The sequence below is a fragment of the Lepisosteus platostomus genome, chromosome 13 (genome assembly GCF_059453375.1).
Source record: "Lepisosteus platostomus isolate fLepPlt1 chromosome 13, fLepPlt1.hap1, whole genome shotgun sequence".
NCBI lineage: Eukaryota > Metazoa > Chordata > Actinopteri > Semionotiformes > Lepisosteidae > Lepisosteus > Lepisosteus platostomus.
Window position 1 is genome coordinate 41,718,445 of NC_142623.1, and position 23,931 is coordinate 41,742,375.

The following is a 23,931-nucleotide window of genomic DNA, read 5'->3' on the forward strand; positions in this document are numbered from 1 at the left end:
ATTCAACCAGCTTTTAAAACGTTAAGCAAAAAGTTTAAATAATGATCTACACCCAAATCACAATGAAAGACTATTCTTGGCCACAGAAAGGCAACAATCTGACCTTGGAAGCTGAAAAACTTAAAATGAAGAAAGCTAAGGGCAAAAGAGAAAACTGAAATGACAGTAGCTGTCAAAAACATCTTCTCCTGCAAACCAGCGTGCAGAAACACCTGTTTTTATGTGCAAAAACAAACAACCCTTTTAAAGGCAGTGCCATTTTGAAAGTCAGGATTGTAAACTGGGCTCAAAGGCCAAAGATAAACCATCTGCACTCAAGGCCTTCATCTTCTTCCTGCTTAATGCTATCAAACACATATAGACCTTCACTGAGGATAATATCCTTGGAGGAGCTTAACTAGGTTGAGATGGGACACAGGTGAAGGCTGCATGCTGCTTAAAAGACCTCAGGGAACTACAAAGCACTGACAAACCTGCCATGCAGTTCAATTAGACCTTGTGCACTTGAGAAATTACTTCCCGTTCAGATATTTCAAAATCTTATCTTTATCTTTCACTCCCAAACCGCTATTTATTTTGCACCTGAAATCTGTCACGTTGATCACCTGCTGATGTTTTCCTGTGGGCAATGATGCACCTCTGTTTGGGTCCCCGAGCCTCAGCGGTCTTAGGCTGAGAATTGTATCACCCAGCGAGATCTCACCACAAACAGCTGTAATGTCTGAGACATTAACTCGGAAAACAAAACCACAAAAAAGAAACAAACTGAATATGCCCCTAAATGTTTACGTGCGCCCATGTAAAGGTCACAAGACGCCTAACGCAAACATCAATATTAAGTCAAATATTCAATAAACTTGCCCGAGAGCAATCTTCAGGAATTGGGTTTTCAGTAAATGTCACGAGGTTGTAAATGTAAAACGGTCTTTATCAGGTGATACCTCATCCACGCTGTCCAAGGAGAGGTCATGGAGAGAAGACACTTGAGATGTGACCATTACTCTTGAGTCGGAACATGAAAAACATCACTTAGCCGCTGACCACTAGTGCCCTATTGCCAGCTTTCCACTGCAGCCTGCAGACACATTGATGGCCATAGGCGTTCCAAGGATGGGAGCTGCTGTACACAGCTCATTCCAACTTGGAGCTCGAATGGGAAAAGGCAGGAGCTCCAAATAGCAAAACCAGAGGGAAAAGCTTTTTTTATTGGTATGGAGATTCACCTTGTGTAGAGTGCGCACTGAAAACTGTAAGATACAGTTTCTTTAAATGTTGAAGACCTGAATTGCATCAAGCATTGAATATTCTTATGTCACCCCTCTAACACTAACAAGCTTTTGCAGCGCAGGCTGCATCTAGGCAACATTATAACAAAACACAAATGACCCTGAACACACCATGGACATGAGAAACTTCATTATAATCCCTACTGGGAGAAAATAGGGATTATTTTTTAAATTTGGCATAGTTGTTCTTTGAATAAGAGTAATAACCCTAAAGAGGAAGGTTTTTACTTAAAAGTTGCAACAGGGCGTAAATCAATTCATCTCATTGTGCTCATTTAACTGGGAGATTTCTTGTGAGGGGGTGCACTAGCATTCCTTAGTCATAATATTTGACAACAGCAGCACCAGGTCCTCATCAGCAAAAATACTTCCAAGACGACAGTACTGCTGTACAGGGGGATAGAAAATATTGCGGGTTGTGAGGTGTGAGACTGCTGTATGCGATAGAGTGTCTTAACAGGGCTTCATTTTGACTCTGTACACTTCTTAAGAACAGCTGGACTGCTATGGGTGCATTGTTTTTACTCAGTACGACTTCTGTTCAACACACTAGATAAATGTTCTTCTTTAAATGGTTTAACACCCATTTAAAGAAATGTCACAAAGTGTCTGAGAACTGGCTAACTTATCAACACTAATTGTTAACTGTCAATTACATAACTGTTATCAATGAGAGAAGGTCATTTCAGCTCATTACGCAGATCCAGCTACTAACCCTGAGCCCTTTTCCACTTTTCAACCAAGAGGTCCAACCAACAGTGCAAAACCTCAACTGACATTCTGTCTAGTATAACTGTGAAAAGGAGCACAACAGATCCCCTAGTCCAAGGATTCTTACCAGGTTGAAAGGAAAGACGCTTTAAAATAAGGTAAATGGGTTTAAATACTTTAAATACTTAACCAAAACAGCATTGTCAGTCATCTCAATACCACGCAAGGTTGCCGCCTTGCGTCTTTTAAAAACTCACCCCAGGGCGCCCAGGTTCTTTGCAAAACTCACCAAGCCCTGATTCTGCAGTAGTGACAAACACCACCTCATACATAATCCAACGGCTTGCAGCACCAACCTGAAACACAACCTGCGCAGTTCCCCAGTTACAGAAACACTAATAATCACAACACAAGTAAGCTGTGTAGAAAGAGACACAACAAGCGGGCACTTTTGAGATTATCCTCACATGAAGGTGACTGTCTGTTAAAACCAGGCTTAATCCCAAAACCTCTCCCGCCTGGCTTTCTGCTAGCTCGCTACCAATACCAGTCGACACGACCACAAAACGCGTCACTACGTTCCTACACACCTAGACTGTCACGTCCTCTCTCAAAGAGAAAGTCTCGCAAAACACCCCACGATGCAGTCAGGGCTTAAAGGGAGAAGAAAAAATAGCGCTTCGTGGATGACTGTTTCTTAAAACCAGTGACGAAATTCAATTCGATTTTCAAAACCGATGCATCTCTCTTTGCGTGTAAAACGCCTGGCTAATACCCCTGCTTCAGCAGAATGAAAGCAAGTGTGTGGCAAGGTGGGCTCGCCGTCACCTTGGGGAACAATACCCACAGGCCCCTCCACGGTTGTTTTCACTCGCACCCGGCCGCCATTTTCTAGCAGAGCAGGAAGACATGTTGGGACAAACACAACAAAAGAGGAGCGGCCATTTTTTTCCCCAACTGCGGGCAGAGGAGAGGCCAGGAATGCCACGAAAATGTGGGGGTTTGACGCCAAACGTTCCCGTGAAACCCTCCCAAACCCCCCCCCCCCTTAAGGTCCTTCACTTCACGTCCTAGCATTTATTATGAAGACCCGAGCAGTCGCGGGGATTTTGTTTAATCCCTTCCTCTTACAGGTAGGTTAGCAGAGCCACGGACCCGAGAGTGATCCGGTAACGCTCAGCAGAAAGCGACCGGGCAGGACACGTCTCTCCCGATCACTTCGGGGGCATCAATTAAAAAGGCAAATCGCGGCTTGTATTACAACCCCCTCCCTCTCCCTCCCCCCCCAAGCCGAGCACGGCGACGCGCAACTTGTTGGCAACTTCTCTCGCCCTCCCCCCCCGGGGGGAGACCCGGTTCCGCTGTCGGCGGCGCCTGCTCCGGCCGGGGGGAGCGCAGGATCCCCGCTCGGGCCCGGCTCGCTCACCTGATGTGGGGGATCCCGACGCCCCCTTGCAAGATCTTGTACAACTTGCTTTCGTACAGCAGCTGGGGGTGCCTGGCCTTCTGGGACTCCAGTTTCACGGCCACTTCCTGAAAGCACACGGAGAGAGAGGGCGCCGTCGTTAAGCCCGAATAAACCGGCCCAGGGTTAAAATCGCTTCTTTCTTTTCTTTTTTTGTTGGTTGGTTTTTATCCGCGAAGCAAGCTGCTGCCCGCCGCGGGAGAGGAATTAACTATCCTCGACTCACCTCCGGGGCCGCAGCAGCTTCGCGACATTTTTAACTCGTTTCTCGGCTAATAAGGACAAACGTTAACGTTACAGAGACTATAACCCACCCGAGAGCTAAAGTTTCGTTGGGGTGGTTGGTCTGTTTGCCCCCCCCAATGCTACGCGAAATAACTCGAGTATCTCTCGGGCTGTTGTTGTTTCTCTCCGAACATTTCCTTTACCTCTCCATTTGTGATATTGATGGCCAGGTAAATGTCCCCGAAGGATCCGGAGCCGATTTTCCGGACCAGCTTGTATTTTCCACCGACTATGAACTCGGCCTTGGAGCCGCTGGTGCTGGCCATGTCCCCCGCAGACCGTGGGAGCCGGGGCAGACAGAGAGAGAGGATATTCGGGGTACCGATCCGCCGCCCTTTTCCGCCTCTTCGCTAGCAGATCATAAAAAGAGTCCCGCCGACGGGCGCGTCGAGGACGGAGGGAAAGGGACAGAGGCAACGGAAGAAGAGAGGGGAGGAAAATATTTTGGAAGCAGGAGGAAGATGGGTGGGGGGGTCGGTTTACAGCATGGGTCTGTGAGGCGACGGCTTTCGGGATGGAGGAGTGAATTAAAGCCGAGGTCTTTTGTGTCGCTGGCGCTGGGTGTCTCGTCGTCCCTCACGACGTCTTTTCTCTCTTTTCGAAGCGTATCGGTCGGAGTCCCCCCCCCCCCCCTCAGACCGGTCTCTTCTGGTGGCGAAAAGGACACTACAGCAAAGGGGGAGGAAAAAAAAAAACTCCCCCCTCAATTAATCGACGCTTTCTCGCAGCGCGGCGTCCTGGATCGAGGAGCGACGGGTTTTTTCGTCGTTGTTGTTGTTGTTTTTTGCCGTTAATCGGAGCGACCGGCCGTGTCGTCTTCCTCTCCGGCGGGTCTGAGCCTCGTCGCCCTTCCGTTGGCTGGGGAATTCTGTCGGAGTCGCGCGGCTTTCTTCCCACCCCCGAGCGCGGCTCGCTCACTCCGCCATCTTGTCGTCCCTCTGTCGGTCTCGAGGCGGATCGGCTTCTAAGCGCACACACTGAGCGAGACACTCTGACTCGGGGGGAGGGGAGAGGGAGGGATGAGTGAGCGAGCCGTGCGGCCGAGGGGGGGGGAGGGGCGGTGACGTCACGGACCCGCGGGAGCGCGCGTCCAGAACGCCGGCGTCAGGAAGGGGAGGGGAGGGGGGAGGGGCGTGCGCCGTGCGCGCTTTCCACGTTCAGCTGCCCCGTCACGTGATGCACGCCCCCCCCTCCTCCTCCTCCACCACCACCGCCGCTGGCCTGGTTCATTAGCTGCAGTCATTTCACCCCCCAATGTTGCCTTAGCCTCACACTCTGTGTCATACTGCTGTACTGTACAGCATTTAAGGCAAGAAGGCTTTGCATTTTCACACTCGCTATGAAGAACTACACAGTGAGGAACACGGAATGAGTGGGCTCGCCCACGTCTGGGACCCTAAAAAAAGATGAAAAGGCGAGAGGACGCCACTAACCTCGAGTTAGTACCCGATCGATGGGGGTCTCATAGGGTGCTTTCTCGAAAGGAGCTGGGGCATCCCTTTCAACTGCATGGCCTGGCAGCCTGGCGCCTGCTCCTGCAACACTTGGGGTAAACACATGTCTCCTGCTCTCCGTTTCTGACGATTAAACTTCGTTCCTCTGAGGGTTATAAATGGGTGGATCAAAAAAAAATATATACTTCTTTCCCCGTTTCTTTTCACGGGAGTAACTAGGTCTGTAAGTCCCTCTGCTCCGGGCCGATCCGGTGTGGAGAGCAAACTCCTCTCGCCAGGAGCAGCAGGCCTCGCACCCGGGCTCGGCCACCCCTGTTGAACTCATGCCTTCCTTGACTGAACCTCGTTCCTTTCTGCTTCTCCGCACTGGCAGATTTTAAGCTTCACTATGATGATGACCGTGAGTGAAGTCGCTTTAAATCTTTTGACTACCAGAGCCGAAACCGGTTAAAAGGGTTTTGAACACTTCTGATAACGTCTCGGTTATCCACGAGAACACAAGGGGACTCTTAAGACCCAGGAGGTCCTGGTGTCCTCCGGTCTCTCTTCCACCCCGACTAATCAATTAAACAATTAAACCGACTGTAATTGTTTATTTTAGCCCATCTCACGTGTTTGTTTACTGATAGGATTTTCGGACTTCGCCCAGGTGTTAAAGGTGCATCTCGGGGCATGACCAACAGGCAGGGGAGCTTGTTCCCTCCTCCCACACCCCTTTGTGCAAAGGTGTTTTGCCCTGTCCTCGTCTTCATACCCCCGAGGTAAGAAGGGTGACCTTCACACGCCTTTGGAACGTCCCTTGAAAACAAAACCCAAACACCCGTTGGCTGGATCGGGGCCAGGGCGGGTCAGTCTCGGGACAGCAGGCCTCTTGAAAACAACAGGTTGCTGCTAGATGTGGCGTCAGTGGACCAGTAGGTGGCAATCCGGCCTCTTTAATCTCCCTTAATTTAATTGGTGAAGCGTTTTTTTTTTATTCTCCATCTGTGTGTTCCAGGCGTGTGCAAACTTTCAGTGGAAGAAGAAGAAGAAGTCTAAAACACTTTGGGGCCGAAATGCTCAAGTTAATTCTTATCATTCATTATTTACTGACACTCGGTAAATCTGTAGGAAACTACTCACTCTTCGTTTAGGTGCGTAAATAACCGTGTGGCTTTTTTAAGGCCCGTCTCCAGCCCCGGCTACGTGCGGGTTTGCTGTACAACATGGCTACAGGGTGGAAAGGAAAAAGCTCTCACTTCTCTTTCGGCAAGCCCAACCGCGTTAGTGATGTCAACCAGAGAAAGATATTTTTTTTTTTTTAAGTGGGGGCTCTGACTGTTATTTATTTTGCCCACAGTACCGGATAAGTAACTTCCAACTCTTTCCTCGATTCTTATTAAAAATCCGACGGGTCGCCTTGCTACACGAACAGTTCACCAGGGAGAGCGCCGTGTGACAGCCGACCCAAATATGTTCAAAATGGAGGGCTCCGACTCTGTCATGCCCCAGCGGAGGGCTCGCATGGATCCGCGGCGCCATCTAGCGAAACCCCTCCCGAAACACGCTCTTGTTTTTTTTTGTTGTTGTTGTTGCGAAGATCCATTTTACGAGGGGGACAGCGTGTGGTTGTGCAGCTAGTCTATTTGTTACGATACATATCAAGAAACGGCTGGACCCGATCACCTGAACGTGACCCGCAGATCACATAGCTAAGAGCTACTAGCCCCCAAACGGGCTGGAGTGACCAAAAGGCCTCCTCTCGTTCCTAAACCTTATTAAGTGTCATTATTTTATCTAGTTCAGGTGGGTAGCTGCGTCAGCACGCGTAGGCTGCAAAGGAACAAGTAATAGGTTTATTCCATGCTGAAAAGAGAAGATAGAAAACACAACGTTTTGGCCGTGGAGCCTTCTCCGGGTGTGATTATTATTTTATCTAGTTGACACAGATCATTTGCAGTGAAGCTCATGACCAAGATTGCCGTGACAATATGGACTGGACGCTAATGACACATCAAAACCCTCTTTCATAAAAGGCACAGCCACGATCCTGGCTGTGGTGACTCTGGTGAGGGTTCATTTCCCGCTCGTTGGCGAAGGAAAGACGGGTTTCGGCGGTGGAGCCTTCTTCAGGCGGGAGGGAGAGAGGGAAAGCAGGGCAGAAAAAGAGACCCAGGAGGACAGAAGACAGCAGGCGAGAAGGAGCAGGGAGGAACTGGGCAGAGAGCAGGAGAGAATGAGAGTCCGAACCCAGGGAGAGAGGTGTGGAAATTGTGAGTGTGGCTGAGTATATGTAGGTTATATAGTAGAACTGTTAGTAGCATACATCAGTGTTGTTTTTGGTCTCATTGCTTTGTCATAAACTACAGGTAAAAAGCTAGAGTGGGCTAGGTTTACCATGGGCTCTCTTTGCTTTTGAAGTACTGTTCCAAGTTCATTACGACATTGTACTGTGCAAAACCACTGATAATGAGGTCGTTTACCCGGGATCTCGCCGCCTGCAGATCGTAACACGGTATTTTGTTTTCCAGAACCAGAATTTTAATAAAACACTGTGTTCTCGGGCGCGTGAGAGAGTTTGCCCGCGTGTCTGAGCCCGCGTGCAGGACCCAGAGCCCCTCGGCCACCCTGACCCCTGGAGTGGCTACTGTAGTGACAGGGGTCCAGGCCCACCGGAGCTCCTGTGTGCAAAACAAAAAACAAATCTCCCGACCAACCAGCCCGGCGAGCGGCAAATGGACGCGCAAGCCTGAGCTCTGCGCAGGGTCACACCGTCCCTGAGGGAGCCATGGATCTGTTCCAGTTGCTGTTGCCCAGTGGAAGCACGTGACCCCACGCCACCCAGCCCCGGAGAAGAGACGATGAGTGGAGATGTCCTGCCGAGCGTGTGGGGGGACGGGCTGGAGGCGGTCAGTTACAGCGAGGGGGTTTCTTGTGTCAGAGGGGGGCATCAGTGCCAGGTCAGGAGACCTCCCGTCAGGCCACTGTCCGCAGATCTTTCACAGATCCTCCCAGCAAGAGCGCCAACCGGGTTTTAAGACAAAAGGACGTTTCTTCCCTGTGAAGAATCTCCTGGGTGGTTAAAATCGAGAGCTGTCAGGCGGACAGCAGGCTTGTCGGTCCTCATGAGGTCAAGAAGGAGGGTTTTTTTTTGTCAGCAGGAAGCTCCTGGCTCAGCTCGTGACCTGCTGTGTGTCACCCTGAGGTGCCTTTCTGAACTCCTCCTGGTGCTGTTGGATGAGACACTGAAGTGAAGCTTGTAACTCAGACAACCTGTCTGCCACTGCAACTGTTAATGCACAGATCTCCTCCTGTCACTTTGCAAGTGTCAGCTAACCGAATTATTATCAATAATAATGTGCTTTTCCTTGAGCTGATGGAAAGGACCAGACAGATATTTGACAGCAGGTAGACACGGGTAGACAGCGTGTTCTCTCCAAAAACTACTGTTCCTCGGATCCGTCATTAAATAGACATTAGAGTCAAGAATTCTTCAGCAATTTGCAAGTTGTTTTACATAGTGTAACGGTGGTGTTCTTTTATCACTTAGGAGAAAGCACGTTCCAGATGAGGACTTAAAACAGGAAGACAGCGCTCGCCTAAGGTTTGAGGAACAGGAGCGTCTCAGCAGATTCTTCTCAATATTGAGTGATTTCCAGATTCCGGAGCACGCAAGTTTTAATATAGCTGCAAGCAAATAGACGTTGCTTTAAGGATAGTTTTTGACATTTGGGAATCTTAAAAGAACCGAAGTAAAACTTAAACATCAGCTTTTTAAAACCGGAAATTTATGTTAAGGACCTTGAAAGCCGTTTAACCGCCGAGGGATGGCGTGCGGTTATTGCTGAGCTTCAGTGCGCAAAGATTGGAAAATCCAAGTTTCCCTTTCCTTCATCAGTTCCACATCAGGGCTCTCATTAGTTTTTCCTCCGACCGACAAGCGCATTAAACGCTGGGCCTGTCAGGCTACAGGCGGCGGCAGTGCGATGGGCTTATTCCGCAGTCGTCCCGGAGACATGATTAGAATAAGCAGCGCTTCTTCCAAGAAAATAAAAACGCCATTAAGCGGAGGGCTGATATCATGGAAATGTGCAGAGCCACGTTTCTCGTTGTCTGATGAAATAACTGGGGCTCATTGTTCCGTGAAAACGGAATCCGCTCCAGACAGTTTGATTAAGTGCTGCTCATTGCTGACCAATGTCTGTACAATCGAGGGAACCTCATTGCGACATTACCGCAGCTCCTCGGTCTCTCTGTGGTTCGGTAATAAGGTCATTTGGTTTCACAGTACAGAGAGTAACAGCTTTCTTTAAAAGGGCCCCTTGACACCGTTTCTGCTTGCACGTATCGAAATTATAACCGAGTTTTTACAGAAATATTTATTGTTAGTTATGCTATTAACCACTAAATATCAGTTTTACAAAACAATCAAGAAATAAACTGCATATTTAAATTATTCACGTTCAGTCTGCATTATTCTAAAATGAACAAGTAATAGGTTTATTCCATGCTGAAAAAAAGAAAAAACAACGTTTCGGCCGTGCGGCCTTCTTCAGGTGTGAGGATTTTATGTTGATTATATGTCAGATCACACCTGAAGAAGGCCCCACGGACGGAACGTTGTGGTTTCTTTCTTCTTTTTTTCAGCATGGAATAAACCTATAACTTGTTCCTTTGCAGCCTACGCATGCTGACGCAGCTACCCACCTGAATTATTTTAAAATGCCCCCTATATTAGCAACTTTATTGTTGGTAATGTACAACCCTGTATTACACTGATCCTCCAGACGAAATAGTAACCGGACAGCTGTCTGAGTCTGTTCCTTCTGCTACTGCATTCGCAGGATGGGTTGAGGTGGAAACCTATTCACCACAGAGACTCTTGCCCTCGATCTTGCAGAAACGTGCAAATGTCCGGTCAAGGAGGTTCCCTGCGGACATTTGGACAGCGATAATCTCGCTTTTTTGCATTGTGTCCCTTCTGTGCGACACTCCAATATACCTTTTTCCATTTAGACAACATAAAATTTGTGTGGCTCTTGGACAGACAAAAATCCAAAATGCACTTATGAAGGAGCGAATTAATACGAGCTAGCTCGACTAAATGGCATTGGTATCTCTTTGAACTCGAATAAGGGCATTTGATGCCGAGATACAACTTTATCACGTGGTTAGCGGATGAAGCAAGTAGCTTTAAGGTAACTTTTTTTAGTCGATACTCTTGGAATTGTAATACTGAACAACCATTAATGCTTTAATACAGTTTCCATACTGTTTTCTCATGGTCGGTGGTAATTCTGATAATCATTTTAGATAATTCTCAAATCTCAAAGTTCAAATCGGATTAAGTCCGAGTTTATAGTCTCCGTACACCCCGCAAATGGTATAATTGTATTTCCTTGGCGATATGTACAGAAATGACCCAGAACATGTCTTTCTTTATTATTATTTAATCTAGACAAAGCCGAAGGATTTCGGCACAACCAACACGTTCTAAACATACGTCACTTCCGGCGGATGTTACTTCCGTTCTCCCTATATGGCACTTAGTAACAAAAAATGACTAAACTCCTCCCTGCCGTACCAAACCAAATACGGCAGTTGCTGAAAATATAACACATGGTAACGATGGGGTGTGGAGTCTAGGATCAACGGGGAGCTTTTGGGTGCACCCTGGAGATGTACTCCCCCTCGTTTGCGTGTAGGTTTCCCGTTACACATGAAGCAGAAACAGTGCAAAAAAAAAAACAAAGACACACCAGCAGGTTTAAGTGATTCCTGATTAAGTGGCGCTGGACACATGCTGGGGTCCGTAAGGCAGTGCTGGTGTGGTGCAGCACAAACCAGTTGCCCCAGTTGCCCCAGTTGTGTTAGTGGGGAGGGGGGACCAGCATTGCTGGAGGGTTATTCTAGCCGTGGACAGGCGTCCCACGCAGAGTCACGTCCACCCGGTCCCCTTACCGCTATCCGCGGTGACCTCCGACGAGTGTGTGTTTTGGGGGGTAAATTCAAGGAAAATGTTCAGTACGAATGGGCAAAACCGTCTCGATAAATATACAGGCATATAGATACTGAAAACCGACTCGGGCGGCTAATGTTTATTTTATTACTGACAACCTTTTCACTATTCGAGAACTATCGTCGCAATTTCGTCGTGATGCTGTTTATTCAACACTGTCCAGTCCGGGTAACCGGCGTAAGGCACCGTGGTTATGTTAGATCTCGACAGACTGCTCGATGGCTCCACCTCCTGGGCGCTGCAGTGTATTAAAGAGCGCGGTTCGTGTTTCCAAGCTGGCCGCTGGTCCAGACCCAACGAGGACAGAGAACAGTTCAGGTGTCCTGTATGGACGTGCCACAACATGGCACTTACTTTCTCTCAGGTAACCCACTCTGAGAAATGCGAAACATCTCCGTGTGGTGAACGTGAGCAAAGAAGAATATTGAAAAAAGGCACTGAAGAAATGTAAAAACATCCACTTAGGTAAAGATGAAAAACCCAGAAGTAACAATAGGGCGTCTGGGAAGAAAAAAACAGTGAGGGGTGCTTTTTATTTGTTCCAGCCAGTAACTCGGTAACACCTGGGAACCAGCAGTTTATTTATTGGAGCAATCCAGAAGCTCCCATGCCCTTCTACACTGTGCGCTTTGTCTGAGCGTGACGTGACCTCGAGGCTGCTGTTGATCAGAGCCAGTCTGCCACTAGACGGGCGAGGCAGGCTGGCTCTGAAGGCAGAGAGAGATACAGCGAGCTCCTGCACAGTCGCACGCAGACACACACAGCTACCAGAGCCGCCATGAAGCTCACCTTCCTCTTCCTCGCCTCTGTGCTGATCTGCTTCACCGGTGAGTCTTCTTTACTCTCTTATCTCCCCCCCCCCCCCCCACCACCACCCCCCCGAATTGTTTCCTTGAGCATCTATTTTTTTTTAGTTTTGCACGCTGTTCAGGTTCATGCTGTGCACCTACCTCTCTCCTCTGGCTCCTGCTCGGGCTGAACTGTCCTTCCTCCGCGGAAATTCCTCTGCCCGCCACAGTTCCAGTTCCCTTCGGCGTTCCTGGCTCTTTCTGAACAGATCGCCGGCTCAGGACACCACGCGGAGTACATCATCCGGGAAAGAGCTGCAGTTTTCAAAGCGCTTAGGAATGCAAAGTCTTCCATTTCAGCGCCGGACAACAGTTCAGTTGGCAAATGAGCGGCTGAAGGAAGGGTTCAGTTACACCACGAATCCAAAGTTAAACAGGCTGGGGCCCACAGGGGAGGGGAGCCCTGTTGAAGAGTGAGGTTGGGGCTCTGGTTTTCCAGCTCTCTCAACTCCCTGCCTTGTGGTTTCCCCGAAGGTCGAGCACTTGGTCAGTAGTCCTTCATCTTCCAGTGCCCAGAGCACACTCCGTCTGCTCAGTCTCCTTCCAGCTGCGTCTGAATGATTTCATCTGACCCCCTCATTGAGCTAATAATCCGATTCATCAATGAGGGGCTGGCAGCAATGTCCCCTCTGATTTGGAATGGCCTGTGCGCACAAAAATGTAAAATTGTGCAATTTTTTTCTCCAGTGACAAAAACGTCTGCGCACTTAATTGAGTGGAGGTAAAGTTGTACACCTGAAATTATTTTAGCCATTCTCATAGAAGCATAGAGATCCAAAAGACCGGGACAGCGATTCAGCGAGCATGAGCAGTGAGGTTCAAAACTACGAGAGCACAGATATCGGTGATCGAGTAGCAGTAATATTGCACACAGCCAAGTTGGCCCACTCGCAGACAGGCGCATGTGGTCAATTTAGCATTTTTCAATTGACCGCCATGTTTATATAATTATTAGTATATGTTCTGGGGAATTTATCTTTTTGTGCGCAGTTCGGTTTCCTACCTGCGCGGATTTCATAACCTGTGGGTGCGCGCAGAGGGAACGTTGGCTGGCAGACAATTCTTCCCTGGCTAGTCTTGGGAATTGTCAGGAATTACAGGAGTTGCAGGGAGTGTTGGGAAATTTCAGGAATTGTTGGAAACTGCGGGAATTGTTAGGAATTCTCAGGAATTGCAGGCGTTGTCAGGAATTGTCGGAAATGGCAGGAATTGTCAGGAATTCTCGGGAATTGCAGGCACCGTGGGGAGGATCCGCCGCCCTGCTGCGGCTCAGAGGCTGTCACGCTGCAGCAGTGGGAATGAGGTCGGGGAGGCTCCTGTCCCAGTTAGCCCTGCGCCTGGGAACAATGGAGCAGGCAGGAAACGAGAGAGCAGGCCGGGCAGCAGCCTCTCACAGGGGGCATTGTCAGCTGCCCGTCCCTGTACAATACACCAGCTGTGGAGAGGGAAAAAAGACAATCGGAAACCAGACGAGGAGAGGGGGGGGGGGTAATAGAGGCCTTGAGGGGTTTCACCACGAGAGGTGATCCGCGCGGAGGGCGTGCCTCGCTCCCCCTGGGGAGCTCCCTTTCACTGCTGCGATCCCAGTTCCTGCTGCGTGCTTCTCCAGCCCTCCCACCTGCACGCCCGCCAGCAGCCCAGCCACTGTCTCCCTGCGTCTCCCCGTCAGTCACCTTTCCGATGGGTCCGTCGATACCTACGCCATTAACCTGACTCATCTTCCGCGTCCGGGGAGCGGGGGGGTAAAACAGTGGAGAGCTCTGCTGGAATGGGGATGGGCGGTCCAGTCAGCAGAACGTCCTGTCAAGCCCAGCGTCTCAGGTGCTCCAGAAGCTCGTTGGTGACCGTGTCAGTGCTGCTGTGTGCTGGTGGGGTTAGAGCACCAGAAGGTGGCCAGTTGTCCCCAGGGCTGCGTGACAAATGTCCGTCCCCTAGTTGGGTCTGGTGTGGTAGTACTCCAAATTAAAATAACCAGATAGGTCAGATCACGTGAAAAAGGTCTTTACGGGTATCAATCTTTCTGCTTCCTTTAAAGCTCTGCTGCTGAGAGGCAGCCTGCAAGTCACTGGTTTTGCTTTTATTCACCCGTATCATTTATTCGTGGATCCAAATGTGTGTCAAAGCCTATAAAGTGAATTAGATGCAGAGAACACTGCAGAATGTTAAAGAATGTTGGTAGAGCATATTGCAAAACAGGACAGTGTACTGTAGGAAAAGTGAACACAAACTATTTCTATTATTTACCACAAAGTTACACAAACTATTTCTGTGGTTGTGATTTTGCAATGCACTAGCAAATACAAATATACAAGCGTACATTCAGTACGCTTCCAAGTTCCAAGAAATGCATCATGGAGGGAAATTAAAATAAGATAGTTCTGCGTATCTAATAAGAAATGAAGAAAGTGATGTGATGATGATTGGTCTAATTACACCTTGCACATTTCCTTCTTTATGTGCTAAAGCCAGTCTCCAGTGGAACTGCGTTCTGGGTAGGAGGGAAAGAGCCAGCTGTGCTCAGCATCATGGTTGTAACATTCTGAAATGTGTGTCTTCCAGAACTCGGCTCATCTGAGCAGCAGCCCGGACAGCTGAAGGAGGTGGGCACCTGTTCTGACACCCTGCTTCTTTCCCGAGGCACAGTGGAGTGTAAATGTGAAATACACCTTTGAAAGGAGGGTATTGGCCACACCGTGGCATTGATTGAAATACCTTTAGTAGTTCAGTCGTGCTCTGAATCGGGGTGTAAAACAAGAGCCATTTCATGTACATAGCACCTACATAGCAAGACTGTGTAGGTGTTAAACTGAAATTCAAAATGAAAAAAAAGTTTCTGTTAGCTGGGAGTCTGACTTAGAGGGATTCAGTTATAATCAACACCACTGGCTCCTCAGACAAGCACAGACCCCTGATGTCTGATCCGGAGCCTCTCGTTCTGAGCAGGATCGCAGCTGCAATACTGCAACCACACATCACCAGCAGGGTGAAACTAGCCTGCCTCCCACTGGTCTAAACCCAGCTGCTGTTCCCCACGAGCATGTGTGCAGTCCAGAGCTTGATGGATTCTCCTGCACAATGACGGGAAAGTCCAAAAAGTCACTTTGCTGTGAGGGGATTGAAGTCAAAATCATACAGTCAGTGTGCAAAAGCCTGCAAAACTACTCTAACAAAAACACTGCCAAATGCTTAAATCTTAAACCTTTACTAAATACTCTTTGCTTTTTCTACCATGAGACAACTTTTCAATTCTGTAGTATTTAAAAAAGTCAAAGAACACCATCCGTCTTGAATACTGTAGCATGTAAGTTTTAATTGCCCATGTTATCCAGTTTTTATTTCATTTAATTTATGTGCCGTCCTCAATAGCCTATAGTCTAACTTGTATGATTTTGTCAGCAAAGACATACAAAACACAAAAAAGCACTCTAAAAGGATAGAATCCCTGACCAACACTCACATATGTTGGGTTCTACAAGCCTCGCAGGATCAAAATACTAAACGGAGGGTAGGGGCAGGGGGTATTCTGCGAGTATTGTGGTCAGGGTTCGGATTAATGTCAACAGGCGTGACCTGGAGAAGGCATCACTGCGGACAAGGTGCCAACCATGAAACAGAGGATCCACAAACACCTCGGGGTCTCACAGAGGGGGCTGAATGTTGCCGTTGAGTAGGGCTGATCGCCGTGCAAGGGCCCGTGACGCGTCTCTGTGTCTCCCGCAGCCCCAGTGCGAGAGGTACACCGAGCCGGCGTGCTCCCGGGAGTTCGACCCGGTGTGCGGCAGTGATGGAAAGACGTACGCCACCGAGTGCGTGCTCTGCGCCGAGAACAAGTGAGTCCGAGAGCCGCCCGCACAGGCATGTGTGTCGGGCCTGACCTTGACCTGGGCACGTTGGTTCTCCTGCCCGTAGCAAGTCACCCTCTAGAGCTCTGCCCTTCAGGAGCGAAGAAAAGTGGCTTTGCAGATTTGAACGTGCTCCAGGCGGGACGGACTCTAGCCCAGTAATCCGGGGTTCTTGAGCGCCGCTGGGCTTGTGTGTCCGTATCCCCAGCTCCCTGGGGGTCACGCTGCGTGTCAGAGAGACCAGAGAGCCGCTCCTACAGCGCTCACTCTGCAGGGCCCGCAGGGCAGGAAAGCCCAACGGCAAGCAGACAGCGCAGAGGAAACGCGTCACCCGCGCCGATACCAGGGCTGCAGCAGTGAGCTGACCCGCTCTGCCGCTCTTGTGGCAAAGATCAGGCTTTCAAATTTAAAGGGGCAAATAGTGGACTACTGCCGAAAACAGTTTTCCCGGAGACTCAGAAGGGAAAACCTCTGTCGGAGATGGAGCACCGAGTAATGTTCAACTAGGGTGGGAAAAGGCGATAGGGCAACAGGTGGTCACCTTGACTGCATGAAACAAAGCACCTTAATCCAATTCGCTGCTATAAATCACCTACAAAACATTTAACTTGCCAGCACACCATGCCCCTGAGTAAACAATGAGGATTCTGAAAACTCACTAGCCTGTAGTGTGTGGGGTCCCACTGTGTCCCACTGATTGTATGTGCTGGTCAGATTGCACAGGGCAGGAGATTCTCACAAACTCTGTTGATCAGCTGTGATCACTACTCTTAACCGAGGGCTAAATATTGAGATCTTTACTCTGTTTGGCAGTATGGTGTCCTCTTTGAATAATTCCTGTAATTTGCAACAAGCATTTTCAGACACAGTAGTTCGAACAGTTTGCTTCAAATCTGAGAGGATGACATAAAACATTTCAGCGTACCGAGCAGCTCTTTTTAATTCCATCATGACACATTTTGTATTGTCCAAATGAAATGTGCTTAGAGAGGCACAGGCCCGCAAGGATCAAATTAATAAAAACAAACTGTTTCGCTACACTTGTCAGCTGGGGAATCTAATATCCTGCAAAACCCACTGATTTATCTGACACTTTATCCAATGACCTCCTACAGGCGGCTCGTTTGATCACTATCGGCTTTCCTCAGTGACCGGACTCTGCTCGTGTGCTTGCTTTGCAGGATCAGAAACACGAACATCCAAATCCAATACAAAGGGGAGTGTGGGGTGCCCCCCGCCTGAGAAGTGGGCCTGAAGTCCCACCCAATCAGCAAGGCCGTGGAATTAGCTGCAGAAGCTGCTCCAAATAAAATAATTTAGCATGCCGCACTGTCCTTGTGTCTCATTACAGCACCACTGTCGCCGGATAACGGGGAGGAATACCTGCGTAAGGTATCTTTCCATCACGGGTCCTTAGGAGACTGTCCAGGGGTCCCCTGAGTCAATAAGCAACATTTTTATCGCTCTTACAGAAATGCCTTTAATATAAATATGTGATGTGTCCATAATTAAGGAAGGAGGGAAATGCAGATTCGTCCAGCTCTTTGGGCTTCCAGATGTGAAGTTATGGTCACCCGCACGGACAAGAGGAATGGTGGCCAAGATGCATCCCGAACGAGCAGCGATACAACACAGTGCGAGTATGAAGAGTGGGGGTTTATTACGGGGTTCTTACACCCTGCTCTGGCCAGACAGGTGCATTCAGGGGGCGGGAGGGTGAAAGATGCAGCACCACTCCACACCTGTGTGTGCACACCTACTGTAGCAGTCACATGCTGTCAATCCGGGGCGTTAGGGCGGCCACCTCGCTTGCGCCGCCCTAGAGGAGAGAACGGGCCCCCCTCTCACCGCACTCCCCCCAGAACCGTGTCCAGCAGGGTCAGGATCTCCCCGAAGTAGCCATCCTCCTCGCCCAGCCCGCGCTCGCCCTCGGCCAGCTGCTGGTACTGCTCCTGCAAGGCGGACAGCGAGCGCGCCAGCCGGCGGTCCCGGCGGTACAGCTCCCGGCAGTGAGGCATCATGGCCAGCAGGGTGCGCAGGGCCTTCTCGCGCCAGTCGTGCTCCGGGGAGCTCAGCAGCTCCGGGACCAGGCCGCACCAGCCCTGCTCAGCCAGCAGGGGCAGCAGAGAGACCTGCGCGTACTGCCGCAGCCGCTCCTGGTGAGAGGAGTCCGGGACAGGGTCCAGGCCGGCCTGGGAGATCAGCTCCTGAGATGGAGAGAAAGGAAGCCGGGCAAAGAAAATTATAGTTTTACAGAAAAATAGTCTTCCCCCCCGTGTAAAGCATTGCAGGCACTGTTTGTTATGCACGCACACATTTCACAAAACTGAGGGTACGCAGCTGTAAAGACACTGCTCAGCTCATACAAACAGGTTTTCCTGAAACATGGCTGGAAACTGGTCCCGAGACCCATTTCGGTGCTGAAAGTAAACATTTCTTTTCAGGAACATGCCATGCAGGTACAAGCAGGTAATAAACACCAAGCACGAAACAGAGAAGCCATAAAAAGGAGCCACAGCAGCCTTGATCTGCATCACCCAGGACCTGGTCCACATCTGGATGTTGGGGTGCTCTGCGCCTCACCTTCTCCACGATCATGTCGTACAGCAAGGTGACGACCCGCACGCGCAGGGCCGCGCCCCCCGGCGCCCGGAACAGCTCGCCCAGCACCTGCACGCCCCCCAGCAGCAGGAAGCGCCTCTGGGCGAAGGGGAAGTGACGCAGGAGCGCGGCCACAGCGAACAGCGCCTGCGAACACACGGCACGGCGGCGTTCAGGGACAGACAGAACCAAGCGAGCTCCGGGCTGGGCTGGCCCCTCAAAAACTGTCCGGAGGGGACGGCGCTGCCATGGGGCAATTTCTCTTTAAAATGGCGGCAGGGTGTTGTTTCGTACCCTCAGGACAGGGACAGTGGTTTCAGCCAATAAGACGTTCACACAAATACAAAAAGTGATTGCATACGATTTGAGAGAAAACTGATGATTAAGTCTAAGATTAAGTCTGTCAGCGCTGATACTGACTGCAGAGGTCATTCATCAAGACATAAACACCTTCTATAGAAATCACAGCTCTTCCCCGAGCACATGAAAGGGGGCTCAGGAATGCAGACTCTTCAGAGTCCAGCCTGTCGCTCCGCAGGCTGGGCTGCAGGGGATGCTGGGAGCAGGCCACCTGCAGGGGGCGTGTCTTACCTTCTTCTTGACGGACAGGGGCCGGTCCGTGGCCAACAGCAGCAGCAGCTTATGCAGAGCGCCCCCCTCCACGGCCTCCACCTGAACCCTGGGGTTACTGCGAACACAGAGCCGCACAGGGGTCAACCCCATGGGCACTGAGCCCCCCGAGACACACCAGCTCCTGTTCCTACCCTTGTGGGAGCTTCTCATTCTCACCCCCCCCCCCAACACACACAGCTTTTCAACACAGAAAAACCATCATCTTGGGCTAAGAAAGTAATTCAGCACATCAGAATGAACAGGGTTAAAGGACACACACCTGAGCTAAAAGATTTAAGTGGGTTTGGTGGATCTTAAAAGCATAAATAAACATACGGGACATTTTCAGAGCTTTCCACCAGTACGGATACCCGTGTTTAAAAATGAATCAACTATTTTAGCTTCCTAGCGACTACGATCTCTCCCTGTGTTCTGTGGGGATCATGGTCTCATGGTCACACCTGGATACAGCAGAGCCCAGGACGAAGGCGGCGCTCTCCTGCAGCTGCACCGCGGAGCTGTTCAGGCTGTCGATCACCAGCTGCATCCCGCCCATCGACACCAAGTCCTGGGCATTGTCCACCTGCGGGGACCCGGGCGGAGGACAGCTTCAGCCAGGAGGACATGTCCAAAAAAAATCCTAGAACCTCTTTACTGTGAATAAGCAGGCACTAAGATCCCGATAACCCATTACACGGATGTGGACGCGCTGCAGAATGTTTGCTCAGCCGGAAAGATTCTGCAGTGCCCCCCAAGAGTACAAACCTGACATAAACTGAAGCAGATATCCAACTAAGTGGCACTAAACCACATCTGTTACCGTCCTGCAGAGGACAGCTGCTGTAGACAGATCATGGGCATGTAAGGAGCTTATTAGTTCAGCTGAGCTACTGAAAGGACCGTGTCTTCTGAAACGTGCACTATGAAGCAATGCAATTTGGGATTCATACATATGAGTACATGGGCAAGTGCTGGCAACAAGTGCTAGAAAATATATCTTCTTGGATGGACCCCTATGCTCTCTGGTGGGTACTGTCATCCACAAGAATATGCAACTCGTGATTCCATGTGTATTTGCATCTAATTCCACTGTTCCACGATGTACAATTATTACAGTCCAACCATACAGGTCAGCTGTAGTGCAGTGGGATCCCTTATTATCCCACCTGAAATTATGGGGAAGAAATTGGACAACACACTCCCTCTTCAGCTCGAGCTGAGACAGATCAAAAACCAAGAGACCACTCTGGCATCAGCCCAGAGAGCAGTCGAAGAGACAGGTCAGCACAGCAGACCTCTTCAGAGCGAACAGGGAAATACGAACATGAGGATGTGAGTGGAAACTAGGTGAAAGTGCATCTACCGTACATTCAAGAACGTTGTGTGAGTCTGGAACAAGCTATCCAACCATACTGTCGAAGCCGATGCACCGGTTTCTTTCAGATTCTTGGGACTGATGAGCTTCTAACTTCCCACTGCACTAATTGGGCTGAACGGCCTCCTTTCGTCTGAATCCGTTCCGGCCTCTTCCTGGACAAGACCTCCCCACTGCCATCAGACCGCGTGCTGGGGTGTCTCAGACTAGCCCCCCGGGACTCACCTGGTGCACCAGGTACTCCAGGTCCAGCAGCGCGGCCACCCTCTCCTCCAGCGTGGCCTCCGAGCGGTTGAACTGGCGCACCAGACGGGTCATCACCTGGAAGTCCGTCTCCACCATCATGTTCATCTGCTCCATGTCCCTCTTCAGCTCCTCCAGGGGGCGGTACTGAGCTCGCACGGCTGCCTCTTCCTTCTCTCACACATACACACACAATCAATCATTTCTTTCAAATCAAGATGAAGTGAGAAACCTTCAGTTTATTTATCCTCTCCCCTCCATGTGCTCTGTTCAGAACATATGCCATCTTAACTATTCCATGTGCTCTCACAAAATGTGGAACCAACAATTCCCCTGCTTGCATCCAAGCACGATTAAGGCTTGGTTTCCAAGCAGCCATGATGAGAAACAGTCATTTCGGAGCCCCACCTTCTCTCTCTCCTTGTCGATGGGCTCCACTCCCTCCTCCTTAAACTTCTTCAGAGCTTTCTTGAGCTCCTGGGTGCTGAAGTATGGGGCCTCTGTATTCACCATGCCCTGCCTGGCACAGGAGAGAAGAGGTGCTTCTAAGGACTGTGCCTATGAGGAACAATGGAGCATGTCTTCACTTTGCCCTGAGATGCCCCAACACCTCTGTATAATCATTGAAATTCACATAAAAAAGGAATAAAATCGTGAGCTCTTGACCGAAGTGCAAGAGGGCTGGGCCAAACAGCTTTCAGGTTGCAGATTCAAATCTCGGTTTGGCATCACTCAGCTGGAGTTTGAAACCGCCAAGGAGGTGGGGCACACATTTGGCCAAGCTATGTGGGAGCCTGGCAGGAAGAGACTGCCCTGAGAATCTCCTCCTGGAGAGGGGATTACAAGAACAAGCTGTCTCAGGCCTAAGGCTCTGTCTCACAGCACAAAGAGAATAGGATGGGCCAGCAGCACAGCATTCTGGGAAAGCAGGCATGTCCCCCAGGCAGAGGTGGAGCAAAGTTCTCTAATCAGGCTGACCAGCAAACTGGCAGAATGAAATACAGACTCCGTTCATTAAAACAAAAATAGTAAAAGAAATGCAGAGAGAAAAAAAAATGGACAAATGAATCAAGTTGCTAGTGCTGGCAGGTACCTCTGACCATTCGTCCAGTACTTGAGCCCACTGCTGTCGTCCACCTTGGCCTCTCTCTGCCCTGTCTGCAGGTTGAGACGCACGTGAGAGCCTGCAGGAACTGCCTGGCCTGGGGACACAGACACACAGGCCCGTCGTGAGCAAACAGTGTGGGAACTGGCCTGCATTTCACAAACAGAAGAGTCTGCTTCCAAAGAACTCCATTCCCTGTGGATTGTTACATTTCTCCTTGGTTTTTTTTCCCCTATACTTTGTAGGATTGGTGCAAAACTCCAAGTTACCAAGGCTTTCAGAGAGCCGCTGTCAGGTGCACAGAGGCAGTCTTCTCTCCCAACAACAGACAAGCTTCTGAAGTCAACAAACACAGGCAGCACACACTTCCCTCTGGCCACCACACTGCAGACAGCACGCAGAAGGAAAAGGTCCTCTTCCTGGACCACACACACAGGGTTTGAGGTCAGTGAGGACCAGCCCTGCTTCAGCAGCAGAGCCCAGAACCAAGTCAGTACCTGGCCGCAGGGACTGCCACTGGTCTGTGGGCTGGAACACCTCCAGATCTTCCTCGTCAACATCTTCCTCCACCGGGGCCTCCTCTGCCTCGTCGCTGGGCTCAGAGCTGTCCACCACCGTCAGGGCAGAGCGCGCCTAGCGAGGGAAACAGGCCGGCTGGGAAACAGGCCTGGGAGCCGATCACAGAGCCGCAGCTCGGCCGAGACACAAGGGCTCTTATCCAGGAAGAGAGACCCGGAGATGAATGCGACAAGTCACATTCTGCAGCTGAACACCTGCGGCTAAACCTGCCCTGCAGTCGATCCAGCCACAACATTAACGGACATTATCTCAAAGCTATAAAACGTGTTTCGCTATCACAGTTAAACAGAGCCCCGTCTATATGAAAAGGCAGCAACACAGAACTGTGGGACAGGGCCCCAGGTTAGCCTGGGTTTGTGGCTGCTCCGTTGTGAGCCTGGTGGTGTGTACATTCACTCTATCTCCATGGCAAAGCTGCTCATGTGACCGTAGTGGGACTCTGCAGATATTTATAGAACGGTGGCCTCTGTCCATAACTTAGGTGTAAGTAGGAACACTATAACCAGCATCTTGCATCTTCCTCCACCTACAGTGGGCGGTTTACATACTTGACCGCTGTCAGCCTGGGCGAGGTGAGCACACAGCACAGACAGGAGCAGAAACGCTGTCTTCCAGCCGCCGGAGCCCGTCATTCTGACACCCAGACGAGGCCAAGAGTCGGGTACCGGCCGGGACAGAGTCGCCGCTGCGCCTCGGCGTCACTGCAGAGACTCGGAATGTCCCAGCGCCAGCGTTAACGCTGCAGTTTGCTGTAGCGAGCAGGACAATTTTTTTTTTTTTATATATACTATTTTGAAATGCGATATTGGTTCCTAACGCTCCTAACTGGAGATCCTCTCAATTTGCGTGTTTAATACTCTTTCAGTTGTCATAATGGATTTTGTTAAAGGTAACCCGGGCGCGTTTGTAACGTCATCACCACGCACAGTCATCCTTGCATGAAAGATATACATCCTATACATAAACTTGGCATTGCATTGCTGTTTGCACACCTGGTATGCCCAGGTGTTCTCGCAGTATATAAGGTTCCTTTCAAAACATTTCGTCATTATTTTTTAAATACGGTCAAGCAGTTAGGTGTTTAGTTATTTCATTTTCATTTCGCAAGAAACCGACACAACACAAGTATTTAGCTGGTCTTCAGTTGTTAATTATATTTCTAAGGAGTCTTATCAGTTCTGAAATCATCCGATATACTGTTATCTTAATTTGGAATTTGTACAACAAAGGTAGTAAGTTCTAATCATAAATCTGCTGCCGGTCAGTACTTTAAGCACTGTCTTAGTGTTACAAATGTTTTTACCTTTTAAAGTCTCTCGAGAGCAGCGCCAGGTGTAACGAAGACTTTACAAATTGCGGTGATGTAAAGCTCCTATTTTCTTGTTATTTAGGACTTACTGCTTTCTTGTGCGTCCGGTTCTGTACCTATTAATTTTATTTTAAAAAAATCAACTAGCCTGTCAGAATTAGGACTGGCATTTTCAGTAAACTATGATACACAGTCTCAACACACCGTCCGGAAAATAA

General features: G+C 49.8%; 3 protein-coding genes and 1 long non-coding RNA gene across 7 annotated transcripts in view; 2 read left to right on the plus strand and 2 right to left on the minus strand.

Annotated features, from left to right (window-relative positions):
• csnk1a1 (casein kinase 1, alpha 1) overlaps positions 1-4,750 on the minus strand; it is a 33,670-nt gene extending 28,920 nt beyond the window's left edge. The window contains exons 1-2 of one of the 3 annotated variants that reach the window (XM_088604707.1): positions 3,891-4,750; positions 3,424-3,530 (exon numbers count right to left, since the gene is read on the minus strand). In XM_088604707.1, coding sequence (XP_088460833.1) covers positions 3,424-3,530; positions 3,891-4,013 — 230 coding nt within the window. In that variant the 5' untranslated portion in view covers positions 4,014-4,750. The remainder of the gene's footprint in view (positions 1-3,423; positions 3,531-3,890) is intronic. The other 2 variants (XM_088604706.1, XM_088604708.1) reach the window with 2 other exon arrangements.
• LOC148650663 (uncharacterized) overlaps positions 1-23,931 on the plus strand; it is a 190,830-nt gene that overhangs the window by 62,321 nt on the left and 104,578 nt on the right. The window lies entirely within an intron of this gene.
• Positions 11,806-17,214, plus strand: LOC148650666 (serine protease inhibitor Kazal-type 1-like). The gene is made up of 4 exons (XM_088604715.1): positions 11,806-12,026; positions 14,607-14,647; positions 15,768-15,877; positions 17,071-17,214. Exons 1-4 carry the CDS (start codon positions 11,978-11,980, stop codon positions 17,129-17,131), a joined length of 261 nt encoding a protein of 86 aa, XP_088460841.1. The 5' UTR covers positions 11,806-11,977; the 3' UTR covers positions 17,132-17,214.
• Positions 17,344-23,847, minus strand: sil1 (SIL1 nucleotide exchange factor). Of its 2 annotated transcripts, none has more exons than XM_088604701.1 (10): positions 23,708-23,847; positions 22,953-23,153; positions 22,323-22,458; positions 21,814-21,922; positions 21,129-21,240; positions 20,703-20,891; positions 19,564-19,685; positions 19,082-19,178; positions 18,473-18,637; positions 17,344-18,096 (listed from the first exon to the last, which is right to left on the minus strand). In XM_088604701.1, the coding sequence occupies exons 2-10, from the start codon at positions 23,034-23,036 to the stop codon at positions 17,734-17,736; spliced, it is 1,377 nt and encodes a 458-aa protein (XP_088460827.1). In that variant the 5' UTR covers positions 23,037-23,153; positions 23,708-23,847; the 3' UTR covers positions 17,344-17,733. The 2 variants fall into 2 exon arrangements, with proteins under 2 accessions (XP_088460827.1, XP_088460826.1); XM_088604700.1 differs by having other exon boundaries at positions 20,703-20,894.

Bases quoted from the DNA above. Each gene is read 5' to 3' on its own strand.
- LOC148650666 (XM_088604715.1), top strand. From the start codon at position 11,978: ATGAAGCTCACCTTCCTCTTCCTCGCCTCTGTGCTGATCTGCTTCACC. The intron at 12,027-14,606 runs GTGAGTCTTCTT...TGTGTCTTCCAG, and splicing joins TGTGCTGATCTGCTTCACCG to AACTCGGCTCATCTGAGCAG. The intron at 14,648-15,767 runs GTGGGCACCTGT...TGTCTCCCGCAG, and splicing joins AGCCCGGACAGCTGAAGGAG to CCCCAGTGCGAGAGGTACAC.
- sil1 (XM_088604700.1), bottom strand. From the start codon at position 23,036: ATGACGGGCTCCGGCGGCTGGAAGACAGCGTTTCTGCTCCTGTCTGTG. The intron at 22,459-22,952 runs GTATGTAAACCG...TTCCCTCGCTAG, and splicing joins CCCAGGCTGACAGCGGTCAA to GCGCGCTCTGCCCTGACGGT. The intron at 18,638-19,081 runs GTAAGACACGCC...GTGTGTTCGCAG, and splicing joins CCCTGTCCGTCAAGAAGAAG to GCGCTGTTCGCTGTGGCCGC.